Source organism: Vipera berus (assembly GCF_964194415.1).
Source record: "Vipera berus genome assembly, chromosome: 6".
Taxonomy (NCBI): Eukaryota; Metazoa; Chordata; class Lepidosauria; order Squamata; family Viperidae; genus Vipera; species Vipera berus.
Genome location: NC_138208.1, coordinates 65,494,383 through 65,512,358, shown reverse-complemented (window position 1 = coordinate 65,512,358; position 17,976 = coordinate 65,494,383). Strand labels below are relative to the sequence as shown.

The window sequence follows — 17,976 nt, the reverse complement described above, 5'->3', positions numbered from 1 at the left end:
ACCAGTAGCATATGCGTATTTCCCGTTTGAAAATAGTGAAAAACACGCTGGCAGTTTCAGAAATACAGTTCCAGGGGTTATTAAATAGATCAATGGGACGGCATGAAACTTAGGGGCCTTTTCTTAGTTGTCCTTGATTTAAAGTCTTAACCTATTTCATCTCTGTTGATTCACTCAGAGCATCAGCTATGACCTGAAGGCCAAGATGGTACAACAAGCTAATTCCAGACTAGAACTCCCCAATAATTTACTGAACTTCTGCAATAAAGATTTGGAATAGCTTTATTGGATTGATTACAAGCTCACAGAACATCCTGTTCTCCAATAGGAGCCATATTTATGCATTATCCTGGCACAGACTAATAACTTTGTTATTATAGGAAATATGTAACAGTACAAGGCAGAAATAGAGTAAAATCTACTTCCATTTTGAGACTGTTTAAAACATGATGTCCATCTAATCTAGGGCAACTATCAAAAAAAGGACAATGTTAAGAATCTTCATAAATTTCTTGCTTAATTACTGATACGGTTGACCTATCACTCTCTGCCATGATTTGCTAAATAAACTATTGGCTGGGTTTGAACAGCACAGTAAGCCACAGATCACCCACTCATTTACATAATATAAGGCTGGTTTCAAACAATACATTAACCTAAATCCAAACAAATCACACTATCCTTTATAGCAATGTTTTTCAACCTTAGTAAATTTAAGATCTTTGGATTCTCAGAATTTCTCAGCATAGTGGCTGCAAAATTTTGAGAAGTGGACTTGACATCTTAATGTTGTTATGGTTGAAAACACTGCTCTATAGTAATATGTGAAGGCAACCTCTGATCATTCTCATGTTTCTATGACCAATACTAAAATATTTCTAATCATGTTCTATTGCTGAGTAATGGCAGGGGTGTAAAAAATTCCATCTCAGATGACACAGAAACAAACTGAAGCATTTCACTTTCAGTAGATCCATGGTAGTTCAGATTCTACCCATAAGCAGCTGAAGTTTGACGTATGGTTTAAAAAGTCAAGGCAATAAAGATATAATTGAATTTATTAGATGCACCAAGCGGCTGGATTTTTTTCTTTTAATTTCCTTAATATTTAAAATGCAAAGACTGTACGATTGTGTAGAACAAGGATGCTTCATAAACTTTCTACCAGTTGCTTTATTTGTTAAAGAAGAAAAAAATGAATTTTTCTGCTTAGCTTCCTTATAATCAATAAAGGAAGCTTAACTAATTCCTTTAATGTTACAATCTAGCAGTTTTCCCCCCCCCACCCCCAGATTTATCAAAATGTAAAACATCCATAGCAAAATCTAAACAAATTGGACATCTGGCCTGAAATTAAAACATTTGACTTGATTTATCATTTCTAGAGAATAAATTCAAAAATAAATGGAAAGTGGCATGAAAAAGTATTTTCTTTCATTAGTTCTTTTGAAAAAGCACTTCTGATGCATTGATTTCATCCAATATGTTTGGAGATAAAATGCTTAGGCAAAAAAAGAGGGGACAGTCTCTTCTCACAAGACGCTTTGTGTCTGTGGACTAGTGAAGGGTTTTTTTTTAAACAATGCAAAACTCTTCCTTATTCATATTCCCTATTCAACTCTATACCATTCAAGCTACATTGAACAGAATATAGCAGAAGGGGAATTCTATACCAAAAAAAATTGGAATAATTACAGCTATTTTTTATTATAGATCTACTAATAAAAAGGCTCCAATCAATCAATGTTTTTCTCAATTTAATTGATGACAGCAGGAGAGGCACTGAGGCTACCGTCAAAAACTCTAATGATTTTAATCTACCACTAAACAAAGGAGGAAATCTGCAGAAAATGAAGCAGAACAACTGCTGCCATAAGCAGCAATAATTAACCACATTGGTTTTACATTGGACAGGAACGGGAAGTGTCTCCAATATGTATGAGAAAGTACATTAAGAAGAGGCTGCTGTATTAGGAAGACTTTTTTGTCATCGGGCATCTGCTAGCAGGCATCAACCTCCAGTCTTTCTCTATCACAGAGCAATCAGCCTTTCCACTGCCATAGGAACTACTAGCACCACTCCCCCAGAAGAAGAAGGAGGAAGTAGGCATCATCCGCTCTCTTTAAAAAAACAGATGCTAGTCCAACTATGCAATTTCTCCCATTCCCCTCTAAGGAAACATTTTTTTTAAAAAAAAAGGACAAATGGAAAAAGCCTTGGCTCAGGGAACACAACTTTCCTTGCTGTTCAGGGTCCAATGAGTTTTTTGAGAAAAGCTTCTAATTGATCTTCATCTTTGATTCCCACAAACTTATCCACCACATCACCATTCTTCATGGCTAAGACAGTGGGTACAGCTGACACCTAAGAACAAGAGCACAAAAGAAAAGGCATAAGCACAATAATAGCTAAGCTCCACTGACCTGTGAACATCATTTCCAGAGGCAAAGCAAACATTAAAACAAAGGATACGTTGAAAGGTAAATGATTAATTCTTCCTGTTAGAAAGTTCCCTGAAAATTTAGCAGTGTTGAACTTCATTTTAGAAAATGTCTTTAAAGTCCACTTTATGTAAAAACTTCTATAAAGGAATAAAAACATTCTAACTCAGAGATGTTAGTAATCCCAGCTTGGTCATTCTAACCAGCAACTTTCCCCACGTTGGTGCCCTCCAGATTTGTGGTCACCTGGCACAGGCTATAAGTTGCAGCACAACACACATGAAGAGATCAACCTGGGGAAGATTCTTTCCTAGAGAACTAGGAAACCTGTTTTGGATTATCAAATCAATTTTAAATTAAGGTCATGCTATTTACTAAGCACAAAGAGATCTTCAAGTAAAAAAAAATGATGTATTTTTCAGAGTAAGAGAACTAATTTTTAAAATACATAGTTTTTTCACAACTGGAATGAATAGGATTTAAAACTGTGGAGTAAAGATGAGAAGGCTAAACTTTATTAAGTCTAAATGGGACACTATCACTCTTTGAAATGAAGCTCTTCAAAAGAGATGATGAGGTAGCCTGCTTTTGTGATATGGTATGTGTAGGTGTAGAGAAACATACTTGCCTTTTACTTCTGAATTTTGCCAGAAGTTCTGGCATCCCAAGTTCAGAGTGTTACGGAGCTTATTGAATGGATAAAGGCTAAGGAAGATAATCTCTGACAGTTATGATTAAATAAGCTTTTAAGCAGCTCTTTCTTCACTCCTTGGCTATTTCTGGACCAAAACTGCCATTTTTGATTCAGTAACTAATACTGTTAAATATAGCAATAATTCTGGAAATGCTGCTAACATACTGAGTGATTTTTCTTCACTTTTCCCTAACAGTGGTTTTATCTAGTACCAAACTGAGATAATTCCCTCTATATTTACATTATCTATTTTCATAAAATCTAACGAAAAAGAATTTGGTTTGGAATGCTTTAAAATAGATGTGTCAAACACAAGGCCCGGGGCCCGGATCCGGCCCGCGAAGTGGTTTCATGTGGCCCACGAAGCCATCCTGGAAACAGTGAGGGAACGGCCCCCACTGCCTTGGCCCCGGCCCAGAGACCCTCCTCCTGCCAGAGACCCTCAGATCTGTCCCACTCCTGCCCAGGCCCCCATAGGCACCCTTGATGCGAACGATGTAGAGCTGGCCACGCCCACCCATTAGGCCATACGCACTCTAGCCACGCCCACCCAGTAGGCCACGCCCACCCTGGCCATACCCACCTGCCCCCCTGAGGGCAACCGCAATGCTGATGCGGCCCTCAATGAAATTGAGTTTGACACCCCTGCTTTAAAAAGAAAGTTTTGAAGAAATTCTCATAGGTGCAATATGGTGTTCTTTCATTGATTTAACTAAAAAGTAGCTAAGGGACATGTGTAATAACGTCCTTTCTTTCATTGTACAATCATCTCTCTGGTGATTTACAGCTATCCTGGCTTCCCACACTTCAATTCGATCCCAAGGGAAAACATCATGCCGGAACTTCCTCCCACAGCATTTTCAGAAATTGTGCTATCACCACAAAGGGGGAGACATATCTTGAGCAATCCTCAGAGAATTTCTCTTTGCCCTGGAACAGTCCAGAGAAATTATCCATCCAATTTTTTCTGCCCCTGATTTTAAAGACAATTTTGGAGAGCCATTTATGCTTAAGCTCATTTTAACGATGTACACAAGAGTCAGGAGAAAGAGTCAGGCAGATCGTCAGAAGCATGAAAACACTATCAACTTTAAAAACATGAGTGTGAAATCAGACACAAACCTTCTTTGCACAGTTCTGCTTTTCATAGGGAGGATCTGAGTACTGAGGCCTATCCTATCCTGTACTATTCTATGCAACTTCACAGCCTCAGCTAGTCAAAAAACAGCCACAACAGCTCGCAAAAACATTTAGCTCCAAATATGATTTCATGCATGCATAAATAGGTTTGTTATGTCTTTAAATCTCTGCACTTCTGCAGCACAATGCTAAATACCCATACAACACAGCCAAATAGGAATGCGGATTTCCTCACCCTCTCTTGCAAACCCCAAATCTTATTGGTCTATAACTATCAATGTCTTATTATCAACGAGACAAACAGTAAGAGAATTGCCCAAGGAACTCTGAACAAGCTGATGCCACAAAAGTGTAATTTGGGAAAGTTTGAAAACCACAGGCTAGGCCCCCCACCCAAAAAATGTAAGCCAGCCCTTTATGTGTGCAGAGAAGGATTTGAAGGAATCTATAAAAATGTCAGAAGGGGCCGATACATTCCACAGCTCCTCTGGCACCCTTATCTTAGACAGTGGGTCATGTCCCATCTTTATCTTGTATGCTATTCTTCCCTGGAATGCGCTCTCTCATCAAATATGCATTCAGCTGCCTGCATCTTGCTGCCATCAGCAATCTGTCATACACAAACTCCAGACTCAAAGACCTGCTTTTACTAGTCTGTTTTCCTCTGCTGGCCAATGCAAGCTGATTTCTTAAGGGTGCCACACCCCATGGTAATCCAGGATGGGTTTAAAAAAGAAATACAAACTCATACTGTACTCTGTTTAACAGTCAAATTACTCAGTTTTGTCTGATATCCTTCAGCGCCCTCTAGAGTTCAATTCTAATACTTCAAACAGGCCTTTGAAATGCATCCCAATACACCCCTCCCTTCTGGCAAGAGCTTAAGTATTCTAACAATGTTCATTTTTATCTCTGTCTTTTTGGGGCCAAATAAAATAGAAAAGGATAAGGCAAGGACTCAGCATTCCTTTTGCCAAATTCCCATTTCATTTCCTTAGGGAGAATCGGGCTTTACAAAAAAAAATGCCCCAAGTCACATAGGAAAACTGTTGGCTTGGTTTTGACTATGGGCAGTGGAATGGAGGAACCATTCTTCCGAGCTGCAGCTTAAAACTATTCAGTTTTTTGGGTACAGATCAGTATAGATCAAATCAGATGCTGTCCTCCAGTCGCTTTGTATTCAACCAAGACCCTCTCAGACTTTGTAGTTAAAGTGTTGTTAAACCTTATAAAATAAGTTGAAGGTAGTGGTCAAAAGCAGGGATACAGCAATGGCAAAATTAACAGTTTATATTCACAAAAGAATTTAAGCAAGAATAGTAGTTAAGGTGCCACTTTAGGATTGAAACCAGCTGGGTGACTTTAGGCCAATCACTCACTGTTAGCTCAACCCACTTCACAAGATGTGTGTTTGTGTGTGTGTGTGTGTGTGTGTGTGTTTGTGTGTGTGTAAATAAGAGGAAGAAAGAGTATTATGTATGTTCGCCACTTTGAGTTCCTTGTAAAATAAAGGTGGAATAAATATCTAAAAAATAAAACAAAATGAATAAACATTATGCAGCACAGCAACCAGTTTGTCCCCTAAAGGACACTAATTGTTTATAAAGACCACAAATTAGATGCCGAAAAGGAGGAAATCAGAAACCAAGTAGCCTTTTGTTCCTTTTCTTTTTAAACGTTGTTTTTTCGTTGCTGTTTAACTCGTTTTATTATCTTTTAACATGCACAAACAAGTAACAATACAGTGGAGACTTTAGGATTAAGTGTTCAGCTTAAGACAGAAGTATTTTGATGTAATTTGCAGGGTTTTATTAATGTTCTACTTAGTTTTGGATATAAAATTTAAAGAACCTTTAGGCTTGTTAAAATAATTTCAAATAATAGTTAACACTGATACGAATCTTTTTTCCTCTATCCTTAAAAGTCATTATCATTAGTATATTAATAATCTCTAGTCAATACTTACAATAATTATAAAACGTATTTTTAACTCTAAAAACCAAACAGGGATGACAACAGAAGAGAATCCATTCTTTATCAAACGGCTGAGGTTTATGGGTGTTATAGTTCATCTAAAGCAGAGGTGTCAGTCACAAGGAAACCGCGCCCACCCCATTGCAATGGGGAAAAAGTTCCGATAAGTCGCACGACATCATCTGACGTCGCAAGTTTGACATCTCTGATCTAAAGGATGCTGATATATTTCATTTTAATATGCTTAGGGTTCCTATGCAGGCTAATGGGCTTTTCCCCCCATAAAAATTCTAAAAACATGTTTCCCACTCAGTACTGTAAACCATAAGGGCTATGGTTGTTTAGTTCACACCAGCTGCGGATCATGTAGCTGACATTCATATTGTGGCCATGACACACTTACTGTTGCTCTGTTACTATTGCTCCTGAGAAACTAGACAGAATTCTAGAGAATATGAGTGCAAGTATTGGTGTTTTAGATTCATGTCCCTCCTGGCTTGTGAAAGTTTCCCAGAAGGTGACATGTAGGTGGATTCTAGTGGTGATTAATGCTTCTCTGTGGGAGGTGGTGGTGCCCCAGCCTTTTAAGGAGGCTGTAGTCTGCCCTCTTCTTAAGACTCCACTATATTGGGTAATTTTCATCCTGTCTCCAATCTTTTCCTTTCTGGGAGTTGTTGAGAAGGTGGTTGCATAAAAGCTCCAGAGGTTCCTGGATGAAATAGATTATCTGAAACCTTTACAGTCAGGGTTCAAGACTAGATATGGAATAGAAATGGCACTAATTATGCTTTTTGATGATCTATGGTGGAAGCGTGATGGGGGTAGTTCGTTCATCCTTGCTAAGCTGCTGGGCAAGATCATTTGCTTCCATGGGCTGAGATATCATCAATACACTGATGACACTCAGCTCTATGACTCAGCCCATGGAGAGGTAGATGATAGTTCTTGGAAAGCATCCAGAAGTTTCAATTGATTCAAAATGAGATAGTCTTGCAGAAGCCTAGATGGAGCCGCTTTGGCTGCCAATTTGCTTCTCCGTCCAATTCAAGGTGCTGGTTGGCACCTTCAAAGCCCAAGTTATTTGAAAGACTGTTTTTTCCCAGTCATAACTGACCCACGAGAGTAGGGAGGCAGGGAATGCTACGGATCCCATCTCCTAACGAGGTCCATCTAACGGGACCAAGAAAAAGTGTCTGCTCCACAGTAGCTCCTTCCCTTCATCTCCATGAAGAGATAAAATGGGCTCCCACTTTGACACTGTTTTGCAACACCATGAAGACATGATTCTGCCAACGGGCCTGGAGACCCCAGAGTGATATGGAGACCACCAAGAGGCCCTATTGTTGTTGCTGGGGGTGGGGTGAGGGATTATTGTTTTTGGTATTGGTATTTTATCCTTGTAAGCTGCCTGGAGTCACCGAGAGTGAGTTGGGCAGCAATATACATTTTCTTAAATAAATAAATTTTCCACCTGCACTTCAATCTGCTCAGCAGATGGCCAAAAAGAAGGGTTATCATCCTTGGGGTAGGACTGAACAAACTGGAGAATAGCAGGAAAGATGGAAACATGTCAGTACAAGAAAAAAGTTCAAGGTAAGGTGGCTACAGGCTGAGACAGGTCCCTCTTCCTGCCTTTCTAGCAAGCCGAGATGAACTCACATTGCAAAAAGCCCTCACTTAAAGAGGGAAAGGACATTCTAAATCAGAGGACAAGGAAAGCACAGAATTGGTTCATCAATTTATCATATGACATAATTGTCATGGAGCAGCCTATCAGCCTTGTCCAACCCAGCATCCGTAAAATGTTTAAGGATGGTTCTGACAACACAGCAGAGAAGGGGCCCTGTCCCTGGGTGTTCAAATGCCTTCCCAATTTGGGAACTAGACAATAAATCTTTGATTTGCAAAGTATCCATTCCAGGAAGGGTTTTTTTTTAGATCAGGAAAGAGTTCATGGATGGTTGCTCCTCTGGGACAACTTGGAGCCTGGGGCAAGCCAGGACTTATGTGAAGAATGCACAAGCATTCCAAACATACAAAGGGGGAGTCTCTCACTTTCTTGCTGTCTTCTAAAGAATTTGCTCCAGAGAGGGAGTTGTGAAATGCTCAGGCCTCGATATCAGCTGTCTTGTAAACAGAAGTGGGAGAGAGCAGCAAAGAGGAGTGGGAAGTTTACTGCAATTTGTTGACAATCCACAGGATTGTAAAGGGAACTTTGAAAAACCCTAGCAGGAGGAAATTATTTAGGATCTTAAGACCTCAATCAGAGGGATCTGCCTGATGAAACTGCCTGATAGTCACGGATCACTTGCATCAGGTTCAGCATAAATTGCTTGTTTCCACCTGTACTAACTTCTCAAGTCTTTTAAGTAGCTCAGTCCCATTCTCTTTCAATATAATGAAAATACTGGAATATAAGCCCATACCTTCTGCATACCACTGAGCTGTATGTTTATCCCTCAGTGGGGTGCGAGTAGCGAGGGAGATCTAAGTTTCCATCTTGTGTTTGTATGTCCTCTGCATTCTTGCAGCTTTTACAACAAGGTAACAAATTATAGAATACAGGAGTTCTTCAGACGGTAAAGTCCTGCCACACATACACAGTGAATCTAAATTTGTAAAGAATTCTGCAAAGCAAAATTAATTTCTTTCTCCTTTCTTCTTCCTCTGTTCTGAAGGAGTTGCTACTTCTTACTGCTTTCTAGAGATGGGGTTTTTTTTAAGATTATGGATCTTATATCAGAGGTTACTATAAACTCTTCCTTGTCCAACCTTTAATAGTAGAGGTGAGTTGAGCTTAACTGGTGGACATTTCATAGACATGTCCATGGAGGATTCTTGGCCATGAGCCTGAGGTGGGATTTTATGGCCTTTTTTAGTATAATTTTTGATCTCCCAGTGTCCTAGTCTGTGGCCCTAATATTCCTTGGTAATCTTCCATCAAATACTAATCTGGTACAAAACTAATTTAGTTTACAAATCCAGTGTCAATGCTGCAAACATTGACATGTTTTTGCACTGACAATATAAGAGGCAACCTTTTGCTTTAACTGTTTGGCTTTGAATCACTAAAGCCCGGAGGAATTCAACCCGGATGTTTTGAGAAGATAAGAGCAGGCTTCAGAAGGGAAGTGAAACTTCATGTGTTAAATTATTGGTGAATGTGATTCATGACGTGTAATTAAGGGAGGGAGATTCTGTAGATATGATGGGTTAAGGGGAGGAGAATTCAGATTCTGGCATCCATCCACGAGTGCCGATGCTCCGTTCTCATTATTATAGACTTTTTTGAAATAAACAATCATGCAGTGTGCTTTGATCTGTCTCATTAATTGGAACCATGACATCCAGACAAGATCAGCCAAGAGCTTCAACTTACTAAGGCTAAAGTCTTGTTTGGGTCAAACTTGTCTCCTGGTGTCTTCCGGACAAATCTAGGCAGTTTTCTTTTGTCAAAAATGCAGAAATAGTTTGCCATTTCCTTTCCCAGGGATGATCTTTGACTTTCAGTGCTAGATTATAATTTTCACTATTCCTGGGCAAGGCTACTCTAAACCAATAACACTGGCCTTCCTAATGATTTTCTTTTTTTCTTCATGAGTCAATCATTCTTTAGTTCAATTTCCCACACAATGAAGATCAATAAGTCTCACTATTTTTTAAAAAAAGCCTCATACACCATTACTCAAAGGATGCATCTTGACTTCTGACCTAGAATTGCTCCAACTCTTCCACTAGGATGTCTCCCACAATTTACTGAATTCCAGATCTGTTATCCCCCACCCTAGACATGTTAAATCTGCAACTGTGCAAATTCTAGAAATAGTAATCCAGTACATCTGGAGGTGAACAAGTTGGGGAAAACTGAACTACATTATTTTTCATTTTTTTATTTTATTTCTGCTATATGCCTAGCAGTCACAGATTCTATCACTCCTTCTTGTCAAAATTGGTAATCAGAACAAACAAAAATAAACTAGTTTAGCTCTACACAATATGCACGTGTCAATCACAGAGCTGTTACAGGGACATACCTCATATTCAAGGGCAAGGTCAGTATGATCATCAATGTCCACTTTCGCCATCAGAATCTTCCCCTCATGTTTGGACACCACTTTTTCTAGTCTGGGGCCCAGGATTTTGCAAGGACCACACCATCTCACAACAAAGAAAGACATTAGAGTTTAATGAGGAAAAAGCAATATTAACTTTTTTTACAAGATACTTCCCAAAGGATAAAGACAAGCATCTGCCATTAAGAAGAAGCCTCTGAATACTGAAGTATCAAGTTTAAAAGTGATGCCTGGATTGTTACATTAAGAGATGACATATGAGTCTGCATTTTGTTTGATAATGTATGTGCCAAGATTTAAAAGCTGCTGTTTACAAACTGCTCAGAGTATTTTACTGCAAAGTATTCATAAGCCTCTTGCATATTGTTTATGCCAAGGGTAAATAAGAGCAGCAAAAAAAACTATGTTCACCAAAATCATTTCAGAATCTCATAAGCCTTCTAACCAACAGAAATCCACATTTCTTTCCAAAAAGACAAAAGAAAACTATATAAAAGAGGACACAGAGAGTTGTCATCCAAACTAATAAGGCAGCCTGTAATCTGCCTTATTAGTTTACTATATATCAGTGTCTTTCTCCACACGTTCAAATCAATAAAAGAGTACTGTCAATGATCATGTGCAAAGATCTTGCCTATTTGTGTATATATTGCAATAACTTGTTCCCAATATTGTACAACAGGCAAAATAGACACTTAAACAAGGACAAGTAAGGGACAAGGTTCATATCTTCTATACTAATTTGTCTCTTATTCAAGCCATCACGGGCCCTCAGTTATAGTAACTTTTCATAATGGAAAGTCTTTCACACATCCTGTTGGTAAAAAAAAAATCAACAAGAAATGAAAATAGTAGGATGCTATGATTGTTGGCCAGGTGATTTTTGATCTGATTTATACATACTAGAACTTTTTTTGCTGCAGCTATTTTGATCTTACATCATTGAAACAAATTCTCAGCATCACAACAGCATTTACAATTTCTTGTAGCTCTGGAAACTGATACCATATTACAGGAAGTAACTTTAGCACATTGAGCCTCTATTGATGTTTTCAGATGTTATAACCACCAGCCAGGTGTTGTGAGAACAAGCATTCAGCAGTTAGTCTATGTTAGGCATTTACACTGTTTTAAAGAATTAAAAAAGGAAGTCCTAAGAGAATCAGAAAATGGTTTTTATATGTGTATATGTATGTATCTTACAGAGCCTTGGTGGAGCAGTGGGCTAATGCCTCCTTAAGTAACACCAGCTGCCTGCAATTAGTGCAGGTTCGCATCCCACCAGGCTCAAGGTTGACTCAGCCTTCCATCCTTCCGAGGTAGGTAAAATGAGGACCCAGATTGTTGGGGGCAATTAAGCTGACTTTGTAATAATGCCGCTTGGGGGTGTGTGAAAGCCCTAATAAGCAGGCATATACATACAGTAGAATGAAGGCTACTGCTAAGCTTGTAAGCCGCCCTGAGTCTTCGGAGAAGGGCGGGATATAAATGGAATAAAAATAAAAATAAAAATAAATATCTCTCAAAAAAATCCACCAAATCAATATTCCATTATCTATGTCCATCAATAAAAAAAATCTGGAGCAACATAGAATTGCAAGAAAGTATGATATCATTTAAATAACTTCACAGAAATCTGTAGAGTGAATTTAGTGCTAGGAAATAATCTAGCAGTGATCTAACCCATTTCTATGTACTATTCAAACTGCTACTCCTCCAATAAATACCGTACATAAGATTGATAAGGAAAAAAATTGCTGAATAGAATTCACCATTCATTTGTGACAAATTAACAGGAAGGTGTAGTCCAGCAGCCAAATAGGTAAAGAAACACAGTTTAAAAAGGGATGGTACATTTAGTTTACTTTTACTGCAAGGACTTTGAAACTGAAGTACTTCTTGATCTGATTTTTTACTTTTGATGTTTTCCCTGTCAGCTGTACAATGGAATTGAGAAATCAAGAGAGCAGGAAACGTACTTCAAATTTTAAATGTACTTATTCCTGCTGGTGTTCTGAAAGTTCTTTGTTTGGCTTTTTAAAAATTTTCTTCTGTGGAAGAGGATAAAACTTTTGCCCATCATCCTCAACATGGTTCATATCCCATTCTACCACACTGCACTTACTTCATTTCACATCATCTCATCTTATTTCGTATCCTTATTTGTTTTATATTTAGAAATAGGAAGGAGGTAACAGCCGGTAAATGTTTCAAGCTTCTAATAACCAGAGATGAGGATTATATTCCAGTAAAGAAAGGCACATGAAATTGCATTATAAAAGCATCTGTATGCTTTCCTCCATTAATTGGTAGACCCATATCCAAGCAATAGTGCCTTATTTTTATTGATTAGCTAATGCCCTGCAAACTTGCATCTGCCTATACTCTGATGAAAGTACCAACAAACTAAACATGCAGCCTCTTTCTCAAAAAATTGAAGAACGCCAATGGCTTTTTTTCACTATTTCATGAGAAAAAAAATTGTGATATGTTATTTATATTATCTCTACTCAAAGGGTTCAGAACAGGGTCCCCACCCCACGGTCTGTAGCCCACTATCAGGCCACATTCTGTTTAAACTGGGCCGCGCAATGGGCAAGTGTACGTGCATGCGCACGCACAAAGCTCTACTTGCACAAGTGGTGGGTCCTTGCTCATGAAGCTCTATTCATGTGAGTGGAGAACACTTGTGTATGAAGCTCCATTTGCACAAAATGCCTCTGCTCGTGTGCGTGGAGCTTCATGTGCAAGGGCCTACCGCTCACAAAGTTCACGTGAGCACTTGTTTGCATGTAAAGCTCCCCTCACATACACAGAGGGCCCTTGCATACAAAGTGCCTTTTGCGTGAATGGAGTTTTGCACATGAGCACTCTCTGCTCACGAGTGGAGCTTCATGTGCAAGCACAAGTGCCCTCCACTCATGCAAATGGAGCTTTGCATGTGGGGGTGCTTGCCCTCGCGAGCAGAGGGCACTTGAGTGATGGGTGCTTGCACACTTGCTCGAAGCTCCACTCACGAGTGGAGGGCACTTGCAAGCAAAGCTCCATTTTCATGAATGGAGCTTCATGTGTGAGCACTCTCCACTCGTGGAGCTTTGCACATGAGCACAAATGCCCACCACTCAAGCACCCTCCATTCACACGCATATGCACACTGCTCTCATGCAGAGATGTGTGCGCGCATGCGTGCACTTGCCACTCACATGATCTTCCCCCTCACTCCAGGCTGACAAGGTAAAAAGGTTGGGGACTGCTGGTTTAGAACGTTATATTACCGAGTAAGAGAAAAGGAGGATATAAATAGTAATCACCTAGTATAGCTTCTCAGTTATCCTATGGCATCTAGGTGAAACCAGTTGAGAGAGAGAGGCAGACCTTATTAGCTATACCATTTGGGGTCAAAGTCCTCCATACTACATAGTATATAATACATACATAGCACACTAAGGACTCTGACAGCTTTGTAACAAAGACATATACACCATACTTACTGGGCATGGAAATCTATCACCACTGGTTTTTGACTTTTCAAAACTCTGTCTTGGAAGTCATTCTCATCCTGGATATTAAAAGTATGCCAACAGACCTGAGAAGTAGAAAATGTCCTAGTCTGTGAAGGCATAGCAGGAGAAGCAAAGGAAGTACACCAGGGTCTCCTGCACGGCAGCACTGAAAGTCTGTACAGAAGCAATGAGGGTCTGGGATGAAGCACCGGTGTGAGACGCTTGACTGGAATAGACAATAATGATCTGAAGAGATTTTGGGCCATCTAGGACAAGAACAAACAAAAGCATCATAAGGAGGAAAAGGCGATCCTAAAAACTCCCTACATTTTCACTGCCCTCTAGCCTACCCATTCTGTTGCTTCTTTGATCCCTTCCCAACTGATTCCAAAAGTTCTCATACACCTCCCCCAACTAATGCCAATTTCCCAAAGCAGTTTCCTTTGACATATATGTATTTGCTGTGTTCAGTTTGGGCTACCTCATAATTACCAATAGTACTCGGACCACCTTAGTTGCATTCTCCTCCAATTCAATGTACTTTATATATGCCATGTGCTACTTAAAATATGCTGGTATTTTTATTTTATTGTATATATTGCGGGTACACCTACACACTAGGTAAAGAAACAACTATTAAGTCCTTGCATCTAGTTTGTCATCTCACATTTCTCCATTTGAAATATATACAATGCGCTGTCTAGTTTTATTATGAGATGGCAAAAGCCCATACTAAAATATTGGTTTATGAAAAAAAAGAAGTGACTTTAATTTTCTGAATTATGAACCAGCCTTTAAAGCACTATAGAAGTTTCTCAAGAACTCCAGATTCTCTGAGCTGCAACACTTTGGCTTATTTCCTAAGCCTATCAACTCAAATGCTCTTGATTTCTCCATCCAATGGTCTAAGATAGGAGTGAATCTTTTGTTTTAATTTGCCGTTCCTTTTTTTTTTAATCCCATTTATATCCCGCCCTTCTCCGAAGACTCAGGGCGGCTTACAATCTAAGAAGCACAAATTATTGACATAATACAAATAGCCTTCTTTTTAAATAGCACATCATTATTACTATATCAACTGAGTATCTCAGTGTGCTAAATTATTTACAATTTATAAATAATGGATAAGGTATAATAATAGTTAAGTGATACTAAAGAACTTGCAAATGCCATTCAAAGAGATTCATTTCCAATATATTCTGTCTGGTGGACAACCATAACACAGTTGTTTTGCTACTACTATGTCTATAAAATATTGATAGACACTTGAAAGAGATATTACTATGATATGGCTATGATATTAATACTGCAGCACTTTTACACTTATATTATCTAGACCCCACAACAATTTTGTTAACAGCATTATTCCACAACAGCAAACTATTTTCATCCAAATTAGAAATATAAAGAAAGGTTGTATTGCAAATACAGTACTCTTTAAGCATAGTGAATTTGATTGGGGATTGGGAGACAAGATGGAGTATCTGCTCTAAAATACATTTCCCCCAAAATTTCACATTTTAATAATCATTTTACATTCAAAATCAACATCTTCAAAATTTACTAAAATGCAACTTACTTCCTGGTCTTAATTTAAATCTATGCTAACTCACTCCTTGACCTGGAGGTTTTGGCATTAACCAAAGCAAGCTTGCAGCAAATGTAAACAGCTTTAGTGAAATAGAGGGAAAGTTATGAAACAAGCCGCAATTACTAATTTCCCCAATATTATGCATTTAATAACGGGTCAGAAATTCTGTCGAAAAACACACCGGCAATGCAACCTGGTTCTTTTACTTTTAACCTGAGTTTCTGAAACCTCCTGAAGAGAAACTTTTTATCCAAAAATCTTATTTCCTGATCTGAAGTTTTTTTTTCCTCTCTCCTCCCCACAAGCTTAAGCCACGTGGTTGCAGTGATGCAGCATTGGCATTCTGCACATGCTGGAAGGTCTTCCTCTCTTTGGTCCAGAGGTCTTCAAACTTGGGCCTTTTATGACTTGTGGACTTCAACTCCCAGAATTCCTCAACCAACATGCCTGGCTGAGGAATTCTGGGAGTTGAAGTCGACAAGTCATAAAAGGGCCAAGTTTGAAGACCTCTGCTTTAGTCAGTACTATGACAGCTCCTCGAGGAGAAAGCGGCTCTGTTGAACATGAAACCCGGCCTGCCCGCGTCTCAATTCTCCCCCCCCCGCCCGCGAAGAGTGACTCTTAAAGGCTCCCTTATCACCGACTTGATAATAATGGCAATAAAGGCCGTCGCGGGAACCATTTCCCCCTCTCACCTTCACACTCCCCGCAGAGCCCCTCACGACCACACTGGAGAGTCAAAAAGCTCAACTACCGTATTTTCCTGTAGCTGATTGGACGAACAGACGCAGCTTTAGAACGCAACCCTAACTATTCTCGTGGTGATTGGCTGTTGAAAGCAAGCGCTTGACAACTTTGGTAGTTGATTGGGCGAGGCGGAGAGGAATAAGCATATCCTATGGGCCAGGGGTAGGCAACCTCGGCTCTTTTATGACTCATGGACTTCAACTCCCAGAATTCCTGAGCCAGCTTGGCTGGCTCAGGAATTCTGGGAGTTGAAGTCCATGAGTCATAAAAGAGCCGAGGTTGCCTACCCCTGCTATGGGCTAATTGGTTAGAAAACCAAGAAACTGTTCAGCCTGGTGCCGATTGGCTCTTGGGGAAATCTGACCTTACCACTTCTTACTGCACCAATGGCGAACGCGCGCTCCGATCTGTGTTTGCTCACCTTCGCCGCGGGCAGGGTCGAAGTGTGTCTGTGGAAGTAGATGGCTGCCCAACGGGCTGAAATGTAAAGTAAAAAGCTTTTGATCTTTAGGTTTCCTAAAGCGTGTTTGTGGTTGGCTTAGTTAGTCGGTTTCTGAAATTGAGTAACTGTAACATACTACTTTGCAATCCTATTTACCTGACTTTTTAAATACAAATCTAAACTCAGCCTCTCTTGTTTTCTAGGTCAGCATCTTAACCGATACATCAAACTGGCAACACTCTGCGCCAAATTTCATTAGGGATAGCATGACACTTAATAAATTATTGACACTTGAGAAAGATAATGACTTCATTGTTGCGAAAGCAGTTTTGCTTTTTTACTCTCCCTTCAGTTAGGGTATTTTGTTTTAGGACATTCGTTACAGTTTTTATACTTGCATTTGATATGAATAGCTCTGCAATCATATTCAAGGGAAAATGTGTAGATTATCTATCCATCCATCCATCCATCCAATTTTGTGCTGCCTCAAGTTGCCTCTGGTGAACAAGGCAGCTATATAAAATATGTTTCCATGCACTATCCATTTCATGCATCTTCCTATTATACTGTACTTGCCAATTTTTAATATAAAAACATTGCTAAGTTTGTAAAATAGGAATAGCTGTTACATAATTTGATTTAAAAAGCTATGCATTAATTATCACTTTGTTGTGTTGCATTTACTGATTTTCCAAAACTAGCTTTTAGGTCATAATGTATACTATATTATTAAAATTCTAGAGTAGAGGCTTTTCTTACTATTACTACAACAGCATTACACAAATTATCTTCAACAGTGTCGCTCCAGAACTGCTTTTGCAGAATTGCAATACTTAAATTCTTCCTTGTAAAAGGCAAAATGGAACTAATTTTTAATCCTCATGTGCCTAGTGCCTTTTCAGCTTTGAATAATCTGTAAGCTACATTCCAATTTGTGTGATATAAAAAACAATTGATGTAGTTATTTAAATTAAATATAATTAAAGCTTATTCTTATATTTTGAATTTTCTGTTTATCTTTAAGAATTACAGTGCAGTGGTGCCTTTAGAAATGGCTCTGCATTCATATCACAGCACTAAAGTCTGAGTGCAGCCGTTTACAGTTTCCCTTAGTCATTGATGGATTTTTCTGGGTTCCAGGATTTACTTCTGGCTTCTGTCAAAAAATAACCATTAGTGAAAACGGGTTTGCTTAATGGCCACCACTAAAAGTGCAGTTCTGTGGTGACCCGCTAAATGACCATTACATATGACTATAATTCTGGACTCAAATACAGTAGTAAGTTGAGAGCTACATATCTTGAAAGGTTGAAAGGCTCTTGAGTCTTTCCCACTTCATAACTGAACAAAGATAGACACTACTTCTGCTG

At 39.1% G+C, this 17,976-nt stretch overlaps 1 protein-coding gene across 2 annotated transcripts; it reads right to left on the bottom strand.

Moving 5' to 3' along the window:
• Positions 1 to 271: 271 nt before the first annotated feature.
• Positions 272 to 16,213, bottom strand: TXN2 (thioredoxin 2). 2 transcript variants are annotated; one of them, XM_081331420.1, is made up of 5 exons: positions 16,113 to 16,189; positions 15,406 to 15,496; positions 13,815 to 14,092; positions 10,285 to 10,408; positions 272 to 2,365 (listed from the first exon to the last, which is right to left on the bottom strand). In XM_081331420.1, exons 3-5 carry the CDS (start codon positions 14,090 to 14,092, stop codon positions 2,249 to 2,251), a joined length of 519 nt encoding a protein of 172 aa, XP_081187546.1. In that variant the 5' UTR covers positions 15,406 to 15,496; positions 16,113 to 16,189; the 3' UTR covers positions 272 to 2,248. The 2 variants fall into 2 exon arrangements, with proteins under 2 accessions (XP_081187546.1, XP_081187545.1); XM_081331419.1 differs by lacking the exon at positions 15,406 to 15,496 and having other exon boundaries at positions 16,113 to 16,213.
• Positions 16,214 to 17,976: the final 1,763 nt, after the last annotated feature.